Here is a 14,328-nt window from a genome sequence, read left to right as displayed (position 1 = left end):
ACCAAACCATAACTTTAATCACAAGATTGACATAATCTAGGGCTGTCAATATTTGACACGACACGAAAACCCGACCCGAAAATTTCGGGTTCGAGTTTTCGACCTGTTTGAAAAACCGGGTCGGGTTCGGGTTGACCCGGAAACTCGAAAATGACCCAGAATGACCCGCTGCCCGCCCTGACCGGGGCTGACCATTCTGATTCGAGATCTGATTCTGTTCCGATTTCTGATCTGATTTCTGTCTGATGAGTTTGGTTTTGGATTCTGAGAGTTTTGATTGGAGGTTTGTTGCTTTGCTGAGCTGTTGAGCTCACTCTTGTTTTCTGGTGGTTTTCAGGTTCTGGGAAAGGGAAGGAAGTCCAGGAGTAGATTTCTGAGTTCTGATCCGTATAGGTATTGTTTGTACCTTTTAATTTTTGTACAGTCATGGCTTTTCTGTTCTGTCTTTCTTTCTGTTCAAAAGCCATGTACTGTATCTGTAGATGATTGTTTTGAGGAAAATGAAAATATAGATGTTTTGTTCCGCTGTGTTTGATGATTCATAGTGGCTCTGTGTTTGTGTGTCTGTTGAGTTGATTAATTTTGAAGATTCAGTTCTGGAACCAATTCCAAAGCCAGATCCTGGATAAGAAGATTTTGTCGCGGTCCGGCTCGGGCGGGATCCGTCCCCGTCGGGTCGGGTCGTGACACCGACGACCCGACCCGGAACGGAAACCCGGTATGGCAGTATTTGCTATGTTCGTGTATTGCTAGGTATTGCTAGATATTGCTTAGCAATAATGAGAAATACCGCTCTGTCAAGACCAATACCGAGCAATACCGACATAATGGTATTTCTCGTTACCGAACAAAACCTAGCAATACTCTGGTCTGTACAAATCAACTAATACATAGCAATATTGGGTTCCGGTCCGGGTCGGGTCGTCGGGCCGCGCGGTAAAGAGTAAGAGCACGTGGCGACATTTTATTGGCGTCCAGATGTAGAGCTACGTCAGGTGTCCGGATCTAATAGAAAAAGCATTGAATTAATGTCTTCTCATGTGTATGGCCTAATTGAAATAATTCTCCTGATGTTTTTTTGTCAATTACACATGAGAAGACATTAATTCAATGTAGTAAACATATAATAGATAGAACTTTTTTTTAAAAAAAAAAATTGAAACATCGAACATACTACATGTTTGAAGTTGGAAGAGTCATATTGCATGTGAGTTATCTTTAAAAGATTGTTTGCTTATTTGTTTAGTCATAGTCCTCTGAGATGGGGTGATAAGGATCAAGAAGCTAGCATAAATCTCAATACACATAATAAGGATCGAGTTATTGTCAGTGGCATGTATTGATCTTATAATTAATTGTGTGCATTTGTATTATTAGCAATGTTGGTGATGAAGTCAACGAGCTTTGGTGTAGCTCGATGACAATTGTCAGAAGATTATAAGTCTGAGGATTGTAGAATGAAGATGACAGTTAGAGGATCATAGCTAGAAGATGATAGTAGGAGGATCATAATAGAGCAATAGTGGTCAGGCAACCACGGTCGAGCGACCGTGGTTGGAAAATTTTAGTGGGCTATTGTGGTCAAATGACGCTAATTGGAATGATAGTAGTCAGGCTACGACAAATGATGGTAGTAAAATGACTGCGGACGAAGGATGGCAATTAGTGACAATAATGTGACAATGATAGTCAGACAGTGAATATTAGAGAATGTTCCAACGATGGATATCAAGCGATGGTCCCATAGTGATGTTCGTGCGATGGCCTAATAAAGCTAATCGGGATTCTTAGAGCCTTTGAGCTCTCTTAAATCTCAAGCTAAAGTCTAAGCTCTCTGTCCCCTTCTTATGGAGAATGTGGTTTTGTTTATAATACTTTTAAAGTGAACAATTTGATAAATTTAGTTAAAATTTCATAACACTCCATCAAATAGCTCATGTCAATTTTTTTTATTGTTATAGAATATTTATTCCACGTTTAAGTACCTTAATGGCTCAAAATTGAATGATCATTGTTTTATTGGATTCAACTTGTAGAGAGGTTCATTTTGACTATAAGCATGCAAGGTTTTGAAATTGTTTAGTCATCCAATTAATGTTGAAAAATTTTCTAACTATCCTTCTAGTGCTTAATTTGGCCTTATTTGAACTTAAATCGAATCACCTTGGGTGTCGTTGGGTTCATCTTGTTAAGACGCTTAATTTGATCATAAGCTAGTTGAAATCGGATTTGCGTTGTTTTAAATTTAATTTTGAAAGTTTCTAGTCTAATACAAATATTGCATCAAGATTCTCATGCTAATCAAAGTGCATATTTTTAAGATATATAAATTTGAGTATATATATTTAAATTATATGATGTTTTCATCATACATATACATCTGATCATAACATACATAATTTTCAAATATATAAATTATAGAAAAATTGATATAATAACATAGCCATTAAATACAAAATTAAGCCATCCCTAAATAAACATTTTATCATGTTCTTTGCTAGCTATTTGTTAAACAACAAACAAGCATGTTTCATAACATAAATGAATAAGTATTCAGATTTATTTATTTATACTATGAGCTCTTAAATCTTTTTCTAGCCTAATTATCTAAATAAATGAATTTAAATGAGCAATTGAGCATCATATAAACGAGTATTGAGTTATTCATTGTGTGCACTTGTTCGCTTATAGCTCAAAGATTGAACTTTATCAGCTTATTCTTGACACTAAAGTTTCATTTGGGACAGTTTTCTTATCGTTTTCTAAAGTTGTTTTTAGTAAAAAAAATTTGAGTTCAATAAATTTTTATACTAAAATTTTGTTTTGGGAAGCAAGGAAAAAAAAGTTCCAAACAAAGCCTAAGAATCCATCCGGATGAATATAACTTTTTTGTAAATGTAATTGCAAAGTTGTGAGTGAAAAAGAATTTTTTAAAAATTATTGTGAGTATTATTTAAAAAAAAATGGACTATGTTCTTATATTTATCATACACTAGCAAATATCAATCATAAAGCAGAATCCCACCCCAAACTTCTCGAAAATAGAGTCAAATAAAAGTATGATAATTCTCTGAAAAAATAAATAATGAGAAAAATGTCTTTCTTAAAGAATTTTTCTACAAAATAAGATGCTTCATAAAGCAGTAAAAAAAGTTATCTCACAGCTTTATTATTACTTCTTAAAATAAATTTTTAATACAAAAAATGCTTTAAAAAGAAATAGGAAAGCCGTCCCAAAAGAAGCTTAAGGCTTAGTTTGGGACGGCTTTTTCGCTGCTTCTTAAAACAACTTTCTAGTAAAAAAATTAAATTTTTTGCAATAGAAAAATGCTTCAAAAATCAGTAAAAAAGTCGTCCCAAACTTTCAAAATTTTCAGTGCACGAGAAGGCGATAATACTGCCCCTCTCCACCCTTCGGTTCAGGGTATTCGTGGACTTGCACCAACTCATCTTACAAACACATTCAACTTTCTTCAAATTTTTAAGCTAAGATACCAATTCCTGTAGAGTGCTCATCAAGCTCTATCTCTACCAGAAAATCAACGACTTGCCTTATGTTGTTTAATTCACCCCATGACGTTCCTGCAAACAACAAATGACAAAAATATTAGAAAGATCAGAAGAAGATGGATACATCACTAGAGAAAAAAAAAGTCACTTCATATGTAGCAGCAACAATTCATTTTCCCCCAGCACAAGCTCTCATAGCACTGTTGCCCGATTTCATTGCAATCTCCTGGCCTTTGTCTCTACATCGACACTCGCAAACTTCATCGTTTCCTTTCGCTAATAGCATCATGTTAAATGTGCCACGTAACCGGGCGGGAGAACCGTCCAGTATCCGCACAGAATAAAAGCTCCTCTCAAAGAGCTCAAGAGGAAGAACATCTCTCTCTCTTCCAAGAAGCTCAAGAAAGCTTCCTTCCTCCCCAAGAAACTTGGCTGCTTTAGGGCTTGTTCGAACAAATTCTGCTACGTTATTACACGATGTATGTGGGATCGATAGGCTGGGTTCCTTCACAGTACTCGGGCTGATGAATAGCTATGCCACGCCTGTGTTAAACCTGCAAGGAAAGTTAAAAAAATAAGCGGTGTTTCTCCCTGCATGATTGCATCCCAATCACCAAACAAACCTGTCCAAGCAGGAGACTAATAAATATAGGTAGAAGATGGATTGATGTTCAGTTCATGATAGGAATTAATTATAAAAACACTAAAATACATAAAGATTTGAATAATAATAATATCATCAGAATATTCTAACTAAAAATTAATAAGGTGGATCTCAAAATTTTTAAATTTATTTTAAAACTTAGGTAAGTTTGATTACTTATTACACTAATTTTAAAGCATATGATCAAGGCAACAACACAATTAAATGCAACACATTTTGATCTGATATTGGGAGCGTAGACTATCAATGAAGAGTTCTTGTATTCAAAACTTGTATATATGATTGTGTGAGTTTATATTTAGGTTTCATTTGGGTCGGCTTTTTTACTGCTTCTTAAATCAACTTTTTAGTAAAAAATTTTTAATTTTTGTACTAGAAAGCAGCTTTAAGAAGCAATAAGAAAGCCCTCCCAAATGAAGTCTTTAATTTACTCAAAAGTTCGAAAATAAAGTACACAATATTGAAACATAAATGATGCATTGGCATGTAGTAATGATTTTTTTTATTTTTTTTAGAGAATTAAGTCAATTAAGGCAAATTCACAAACACATCAAATACCTAAAACTCAAATCCAAAATATCTCGATTGATAGAATCAGCTCTCCATCAACAGACAAAAATGAGCTTTTAATAGTAATTATATTTTAATGCCTTCCAATAATACGAGAAAACAACCACAACAATGAGTAGCCTTGCTCACAATACAGCTTAATTAAGCAGTAGTACAAGATCGGAATCCTGATCATTATAGAGCAAAGTAACAAACTCACAATGTTATAATTTAGAAAACATGCATCCTAGTTATCCTATACCTATAGTTTATTTTAGGAAAAAAATTTAAACTATGTATTATTAAAACTTTAATAATGTAATTAAGTATCGAAAAAAAAAAAAAACAGACAAAGTTGTCCATCAAAAGAGCGATCTATGCTGACTTAGATTTGCTGAGTCATGTTCCAGACGCCGAGGTAACTGGTGACTTATTTTAAAAAAATTTAATATTGTAAGTTGCCCGTTAAAAGGGAAACTTGCTACAACAAATTCTGAAAAATAATATGTAAAAAATATATTAAATAAATAGATTTAAAACAAAAAATAGACAAAAACAAAAAATATAGAGTTAGACTGTTAGTGTAAAATATACATTCTTTATTTTAATAGAAGTCAACAGTTTAACACAATTGTCTAGCTGTAGTTGAGGATTTTTTCCTCCACATTTAAGATAGATGTCATGAGATTTGTTGAAAGATGTCGTGCTCGCCAAACTTACCAAAGTGGTGGATAAAACAAAGGATTATATCTCCCTTTACCAGTGCCCGATACTATTTGGGAGGACTTAAGTTTACATTTTGTATTGGGAGTGCCTGGCGCTAAACACCGACATTGATTCTATTATGGTCGTTGTAGATCAGTTTTCAAAGATGGCTCGTTTTGTTGAATAATTATTCTGTGTGGACGCCAAACGCTATTCGGAGACCAAGCATAATGCGCTACATCACCTTTATGCTGTGTACCGCAGCACGGTACTGATCGGTACCGCTAAAGTGTTTGCACCTGATTCACCAACAAACGTAAAGTTACGTTTGGCCTCCGCACTGAATAATTTCTCTTGTTTTGTTGCATGTAAGAAGACATTGGATGCCCTCAATATCGCACACTTATTCTTCACTGAGATTGTCCGTCACCACAATATTCCTAGAAGCCTTACTTCAAATCATATTAGTCACTTTTTGGAGAGAATTATGGTAGCGTTTGAACACATAATAAATTCAGTTCGGCTTACCATCCCCAAACTGACGGTCAAATTAAAGTTGTGAATAGAACCGTTTGATAATATGCTCCGATGTTTAGTTCAAGAACATTCAATGCTATGGGATGAACTATTGAGACAAGCTGATTTTGCTTTACGATAGTAAACCAAACCGCTTCACTGGAAGAAGCCCATTCAGTGTTGTTTACACCAAACCCTCCAAACCAATCTATTGATATTGCAATATTACCCAAGTGCAACAGTAAACCTGCCTCCACACTAGCTGATCAATTTTCCACTATACTTCACGTTGTTTGCAACAAGCTCATAGAATCAAACGCTAAATATAATCTAACAGCTAATAAACAACGCTGTGGAAAGCTTTTTAGTCCCGGTGATTTATGCTTTGTTTGGGACAGCTTTCTTATTGTTTCTTAAAGTAATTTTTAATGCAAAAATTAAAATTTTTGTACTAAAAATTTACTTTAAGAAGCAGTAATCTGATATTTATACTTATCACTACTAGATGGAGCACAAATCAGCATTAGTCATTGGAGTCAGATTCTTCAAATGCAGAGGAGCATAATGCGGTACATCCTAACTAATCATATACCTATAGTTTATTTTATTCCTTCTGACTTTTTTTTTTTTAAGAACGGGGTATCTACCCGCTGTCATTCTAAAGGAAGAATTTGATGGCGGAACCTAGGGAAACAACCAACCAGCATCGAGTCACACTTACTTTGCTTCACTGAAGAGGTGAGGCCGTGGTAGAAAAGATTCAAACTCAAGACGGGTGATTCTCAACCGTACTCGATCATCAAACACCCTAAGCCTCGTGAGTCCAGTGTTTTTTTTTTGGGAAAACGTGAGTCCAGTGTTAATCTCCACTTCCATAATTTCTGTTTCTGCTAGTGTAGTACAAGTGCAGTTTTTTATTCTGTTAGAGTTATTTTCAGTATAGCCTACTTCCAGTACATTTAAAGTTAAACCATTTATCTGTTCTTTGTTCTCACCTGCTACTTCCTCAATATACCACATCACATACTCATCATGCAAGTAAAAGTTTTTATCTAGTAGAGAATGAAAAATGCCATCGATCATATCGTCACATATTTTCTAGCAATTCAGTTGTTCTAGTTAGATGCTAATCAACTAGCCGGATCAAAAGAAAGAACTCGTTACTGTACAAACAACTCTGCGCACATTGCAGAGAATGAGAGAGAGAGAGAGAGAGAGAGAGAGAGAGAGAGAGAGAGATGAACAGAGAGCCGAATAGCAGACGAAGAACATCCATCTTTTAAGCAGAAGAAGCTGAAACTAATGCCTTCTTCCTCCACTGCTAAGAACACCCGCCGTCGTCTTATAAGCCGGCTTCCACAGCGAACAAAAGGAGACACTTTGCCCTTTCCAAGACAATCCAACCGCCCCATCAGTAGCAATCTTCATCTCCCAATTCCCATCATATTTCTTCAACAATGCTCTTCCCGCCTCCACAGCTTCCTCCCCAAACCCTTCCTCCTTAAACCCTTCTCCTTCCATCTTCTCCTTCCACCTCTCGTTCCCCCATCCTTCCCCTTCCTCCCCCTCCTCCTCCAACAGCCGCGCCGCCTCCCCCTCCACCACTCTCCTCTCCTCACTATCTCTCCCCTTAAACGCCACACTCGTCGACTCTAAAAACCCCCACAACATCTCCGCTCTCCTTGCAAACCCTTTTCCTTCTCCCCGTCCCCTGCCTTCTTCCATCTCAGTCAAAACCAGTAAGTCCGGTTCCATCTCCCTCACCGCCTTCCAAAACCCTGGCCCGACCCGCCCGGCCCGAAACTGCAGACACACAACCACTGTCTCCTTCCCCGGCCCCCTCCCTACTTCCCCTCTCTCCACCCTCAAATTCAAATCTATCGACCTACCGTACCGCATCAACTGCGGGACGAAATCGTAACCCGCCGGTGCCGACCCGAACGGACCTCCCGACCCTGTTTCAACCACCGTCAGCTTCACCATCCCCTGTCCCACGAGTCCCATCCCACGCCGCGTCAGTGCTTCCATTAGGGTCGGCCACTGCAATCCATGTGAAACTCCAACATCCACCACGTGAAGACTCCCACTCCTCACCGGCCCGGCTCGCCCACCCATCGCCTGAAGGATCGCCGCGTTCGCCAGGCAGTTGGGGAACGCGAACCACGCGCTTACTTCGTGGAACTTTATCAGAGCCGAGCGGAAAAGCCGCGGGTCCGTTGACGCGTAGTTCAACGGCGAAGATAAGGAAGATGTGAAGTTGCGGGAGAGGACTTGGAGGCCGTAGAAGGCGAGGCGGTGATTGGCGTCGCCGGTGGGCGAAGCGAGTTCCTGGAGGACGCAGATAAGGTGCTGTGCGCGGTAGAGGTTCGCCGCGTCTATTGCCGCTGCTAGAGGATTCAGAAGCTGCTCCGCCCACCTCACCTCTTTGCTCGCGCCACCGCCGCTGCCGGAGTTTGACATGCTACCTCGTCCGTGCCCTTTCTTCGATCCGTTATTCACCTGCGGCTTACGGTCCTCTTCAAATACGCCGGCCGTTTGCCTTGCCGCAAGTTTGCGTTTTTTGGGCAATTCTGCTTTGGGCATCTCTGGGAGAGGTTCGGGCTTGGCTGTCACGATGGCGATAGACGGTGCTTCGGCGACTGCCGCGACGGCAGCGGCTGCGGTCAAAGGCTGGTTTTGGTCTTGAACCCACCACTGGCAGTGGGCGATTTCTTCGGGAACAGAGTAAAGCTCATTGGGAAAGGTGGGGAGGAAGGAGATGGAATCCTCCAGCCAGTCCATGAGATGATGATGGTGGTGGTTCCCATGGTGAGATGAGAGGTTGGACGCGTCTAATCCCTCCTCCAGCGTCATAGAGAAAGGAGCAGCGAAAGGTAGGAGTTCGCAAGATTCAATCTTTTTGGTTGATCTGATCCCTGAGTGTATTAAAAGGAGAAGATTTATGGTTTATAAAGATGGAAGGTCAATATTGAAGGCAATTGAAGGGCAAAAGAGGAAGGAATATTTTGCTTTTCGGCATTCGCATGCATGATATAAAATTTTTATATAATTAATATTTAAATTTTAAATTTATTAAAAAATTATATCAAATAAATATATATAACAAATTAATATTATTGATATGTTATAAAAAATTGGCTTGATATAGCACAAATATATTCAAATTGAAAACTTTCAAAATTAAATTTTGGACTATTTGAATTCTAATTCCATCAAACTTTTTGTCAAATTGAGAGACTAAGCGAGAAGAATCCAACAGCACCAAAATTGGTCTGATCTAAGCTAAAATGAGCTCAAATCAAGAGACATAAGCATATTTAGAAGGTTCAAAGAATAAATTGGATGATCATATGATATCCAAATATAGCATGTTTATAATCAAATTGCCTGACTCGACAAAATGAATCCAATGAGCCGATATTGTTTTATTATGATATTATTAAGATACTTAAATGCTTCATAAATGCTATATGATCATGGGAATCAATATGAGCTATCTTATGGAGCACTTCGAATTTGACTTGGTTCTTCTTCATAACTACAAAGTATGTCACTCTAAAAAATTTATAAATAGCCTCCATCTTCCCACGTGAAAGGGGGCTCAAACCTTTGAAGGCATCGACCTTCGTCTAGAGATTAGAGAGAGTTTTGAGACTTCAACAATCCTATTTTTTCACCCAAGCACCACCGCTAGTGAACTTCCGCCATCTGCCATCGGACCACTATTCGTCCAGCAACCATCGTCGACCAAAGTCCTTCTGACCGTCGTTGGACCTCCACCTTACTCTCTACTATCGTCGGACCACCGACCAGATGAACATATCAATATTGATTCTTCCAACTACCACCATGTAATGCACTCCATATGAAATATATTTTCTACATCTAGTCAAGACCTTCCCCCTAATGAATAGCCTAATTTGGAATCAACTGCAAACACTAGTGGATTCATTTAAACTGGGCAAGTCAACTTAATTTTTTCCCATTTTTATGGGTTTCCACGTAAAAAATCTGATGTCTCATATGAACGTTGTACAACCCTATCTTTCATCTGTTTGTTTGTTCGATCTTTGTACAAAGTTAGGTTGCTAAACTTTATATTTCTCTACTGCCGCGAATGTTTCAAGACGCAACAAATTTTAATTTTAAATTATTACATTAAATATGTAAATATTTTTATGATATTTATGTGATTCCATCGTTATTTTAAGTCGATGAATCTCAAAGGGCTCACGATTAGTTTTTGAAGGTTATTGTTTGTTATTGCGTTATTTATGATAACTATGCCAAGTTTATCAAAATTTTGGTAGGAGAAGGAGCAATTATTAGGTCCTTTCATTGGATGTAGAGGAAGATTCGGTTTTAGGCAAAAATAGGTCAAAAAGTGCAAATACCGAGTTTTTTGAAAAACTCGGTATTTGCACTTTTTTAGACAAAACTGAACCTTTCTCTAGGTCCTTGCACCGGACCAAATAAAAGTTCTAGGAGAAGCGGCTGCAACTATTGTATGATTAGACTTTGGGAGCACTCTTTGGTGAGGGTTAGGGATGTAATTTCTATTAATTTATTTTTTAGAAATGTGGTCATTGAATCGTTGTAAATTGTACAAGTTGATATTTGTTTATTTCCACAAAAATATTTTTTATAATTTTTTCTTTTAAAAAAAATTGTATTACGAGTGAATACTGAATACTGATCACTCTAAAGTTGGAGTGGTCTTCTTGTCGTTAGAGGCTACTTGTCACTAAGAGTTTTAGGTGGTTTGGCTTTTCAGTCTGGTGTTTAACAAAATAGGAATTTACATAAATACCGCAAGAACAAAAATAAAATTATGTATTTAAGTATCTAATATAATAAACTTTATATATGTTTTGTTTTTTATTATAATTTAAAAATATTTTTATTTAATATATTTTATATATCTTCTAAATAGACTAAATTATTTTTGGGTCGGGTTTGGGTTGACCCGAATAGTGCCGGGTCCATTCCGGGTTCGACCCGAACCCGACCCGTTGACCCGAATTGACACCCCTACCGCCATCTCCATCTATTACCAGCTACACCTTACCGGCCACCACCTCTAGTAACCTTCGACCATCGCTGGAAGTCGCCGACTACCACATTTAGCCAACACAACCGTCAATTGCCACCATGATGCATTGTTGTTGCTCCACCAAAAATTGTTGTCATCACTACATAATTAATTTATTTAATATTCAATAAAAATAAATATATATTTATAAGATATCAAAAATAATTTATCTTAAATTAAAATATAAGTACAATAAATTAAAATTAAAATTAAAAACCAATAAAAATAATTTCCTTTCATGTCATTTGATAGGTTTTTCTCTACTATTGGATAGGGTTACAGAATTCCTCACCATGAGCGATGCTCTTTTCTATAACAAATGTAAAAGATTTGTATCTCACTCTCTAACTGAGTGTATGAGAGATTGGAACAAGTTAAGACAATCCATATTGATCCTCTATTTATCTCTACATTTTTTTTGCATTAAATAAGCATATTATATTCTATTTAATAATTTAAAACCTTACATATTGAAATACAGGGGCGGACCTGTGCTTAAAAGCTTTAAAAATATTTTATTTAAACTTGTTATTTCAAAAATATAAAATATAAGATATTAAAAGTCTTATAATTTATAACAATTAATAATAACGAATATTCTACATATTCTAAAAAATAAATAAATAATTACTTTATCATCAATAAAATAAAATATCTCATTCTCAATATAAATTATTAAAATATCATTATTTCATTAATCTCGAATTATACTTTATATTCATTTTTTATAATAGTTAATATGTCGTCAAAAAATTATCTTGATCAGGCACGAATCTCAATGCAAAATCAAGTTGGAAACTTCCAAAATTAAAATTGGGACCATCTGAACTCCGATTTCAGCAAACTTATAGTCAAACTGAGTGTGTCGAGAATACGAACTTAACGACACCAAATTTAACCCAAACGGGTCCAAATCAAGGATTAGATGCACTATTAGAAGGTTTGAACCACCATTTAGATTGCCAAACGGTTTCCAAACATAACGAGTTTATAATCGAATCGAGTGGCTCAACGAGACGAATCCAACGAGTTCAAGATCGCTGAATTCCGACATCATTAAGACCTTCAAATGTCTGACAAACGGTACATGATCAAGGGATTCAATATCGGCCGCTCATTCAACCACTCCCCATTTACCCTTGATTTCTCACCTATTTACGGGTCATGCCACTCCATAAATTTATAAACAGACCCATCATTTCTTTTGAAAATGGGTGGAAGAAAGAAGAGAAGAATGAAGAATAGAAGGACGAGAAGGAAGAAGCTCCTCCTCGACCACCGTTTGAGTTCCCTGGACCACTACATGAGGCCCTCGCCTTTGTCAGACCACCACTAGAGGCCCTCACCTCCGCCGGACCACCGTCTGACATTGTTGTTTTGTCAGATCACCACTTGAGGCACTGAGATCCGCCAGACCACCACTTGAGGCCCTCACCTCTGCTGGACCACTGCCTGACATCGTTGTTCCATCAGACCACCACCTAAGGTCCTGAGCTCCGCCGAACCACCACTTGAAGCGGCCCTCACCTCTGCCAGACCACCGCATGACATCGTTGCTCCACCGGACCACCACTTGAGGCCCTCGCCTTCGTCGGACCACCACTTGAGGCCATCACCTCCGCCGGACCACCGCCTAACATCGATGCTCCGCCGGACCACCACTTGAGGCCTGAACTTCTACCGGACCACCACGTGCGGCACTCACCTCCACCGGACCACCGCCTGACATCGTTTCTTCTTCGGACCATCATCTGAGGCCCTAAGCTCCATCGAACCACCACTTGAGGCCCTTAACTTCGCCGGAACACCGCCTGACATCGTTGCTCCGCCAGACCACCACCTTTGGCCCTCGCCTTCACTGGACCACCACTTGAGGCCCTCACCTTCGCTAGACCACCGCCTGACATCATTACTCCGCCGGACCACCACCTGAGGCCCTGAGCTCTGCCGGACCATCACTTGAGGCCCTCACCTCAGTCGGACCACGGCCTGACGTCGTTGCTCTGCCGGACCACCACTTGAGGCCCTGTGCTCCACCAGACCACCACCTGAGGCCTGGACTTCTACCGGACCATTACTTGAGGCCCCGAGCTCCACTAGGAGACCACCCGACTCCCAGAGTTCTACTGGACCACCACCTGAGTCCTGAACTTCAGTCGGACCGCCACCTGTGGCCCAAAATTCTACCGAACCACAACCTGAGGCTCGGACTTCTGCCGGGCCACCACTTGATGCCGAGAGTTCTCCCGAAGTACCGCCCTTCTACTACAGTCTTTCTAACCCCAGTCTCCTACCAATTACGATCTTTTGGACTTATGTATTCTATCGATTATGGTCCTTCTGACCTCCGTCACCTACTATGGTCGTTTTCGACCTCCATCACCTACTATGGTCGTTCCGACCTCCATCACCATACAACGCTTTCCAACCCCGGTCTCCTGTCGAATATGGTCCTTCCGACCTCCATCAACAGAGAATGCTTTATGACCCCGGTCTCCTGCCAACTACGATCTTTTTGACCTTCATCACCTACATTTGTCCTTCTAACCTCCATCACCAAACAACGGTCTTTCTGACCCCGGTCTCCTGCCAACTACAGTCTTTCGGACCCTTGTCTCGTGCTGACTATGACCCTTCTAACCAAACAAACATGTATATTATTGTAACTCCCACCATGTAATGTGCTCTATATGATGTACATTTGTGAAATCAAGCCAAGGCCTTCTCCTAAGGAAGGGCCTCATTTGTAATAGATTGCAAATACTAGTGGATTCATTCAAACTGAGACAGGCCTCGTGGTTTTTCCCCATTTTCAAGGGTTTCCACGTAAAAACTCTAGTGTCTCTTACGAATGCTACACTCTCTCTCTTATCTGATTGTATGTTGGATCTTTGTGCAATGCTAAGATGTTAAACTATATATTTCTCTATCGCCGCAAATATTCCAAGACACTACAATAGTCATAGTAGAAAAAAAATTAACTTTTATGACATACATTAATCTTACAATAAATTATAAAATTTTAAATTTATCATGATAAAATTTAAATTATAATTTGCAATCGTAATTTATTTTTGTGTGTGTGTGTGTATATATATATATATATATATATGACAAACTCGACATTTATTAAACCACCCTCTCTCCCTCTTTATGAGAATTTTTATGATATTTTAATTAAGCTCTCTTGCAGTTAAGGACATTCCTAAATTTTATTTATTTATTTATTCTTCATATAAAAATAGAGGAGTTTTTCAAAATTGCTGGCTATAATATGTTAAAGTTTTATTTT

The 14,328-nt window shown here is 38.6% G+C and overlaps 1 protein-coding gene across 1 annotated transcript; it reads right to left on the bottom strand.

Annotated features, from left to right (window-relative positions):
- Positions 1 to 6,859: 6,859 nt before the first annotated feature.
- LOC110093277 (nodulation-signaling pathway 1 protein) lies at positions 6,860 to 8,848 on the bottom strand. Its single transcript, XM_020818115.2, has one exon. It carries the CDS (start codon positions 8,795 to 8,797, stop codon positions 7,244 to 7,246), a length of 1,554 nt encoding a protein of 517 aa, XP_020673774.1. The 5' UTR covers positions 8,798 to 8,848; the 3' UTR covers positions 6,860 to 7,243.
- Between the last annotated feature and the right edge of the window lie 5,480 nt (positions 8,849 to 14,328).

Source organism: Dendrobium catenatum, unplaced genomic scaffold, assembly GCF_001605985.2.
Source record: "Dendrobium catenatum unplaced genomic scaffold, ASM160598v2 fragScaff_scaffold_743, whole genome shotgun sequence".
Classification (NCBI taxonomy): domain Eukaryota; kingdom Viridiplantae; phylum Streptophyta; class Magnoliopsida; order Asparagales; family Orchidaceae; genus Dendrobium; species Dendrobium catenatum.
The sequence above is the reverse complement of the archived record's forward strand: the minus strand, read 5'-3'. Positions and strand labels throughout refer to the sequence as shown.

Excerpts from the sequence above, each read along its gene's own strand:
- LOC110093277 (XM_020818115.2), bottom strand. The coding sequence starts at position 8,797 with ATGACGCTGGAGGAGGGATTAGACGCGTCCAACCTCTCATCTCACCAT.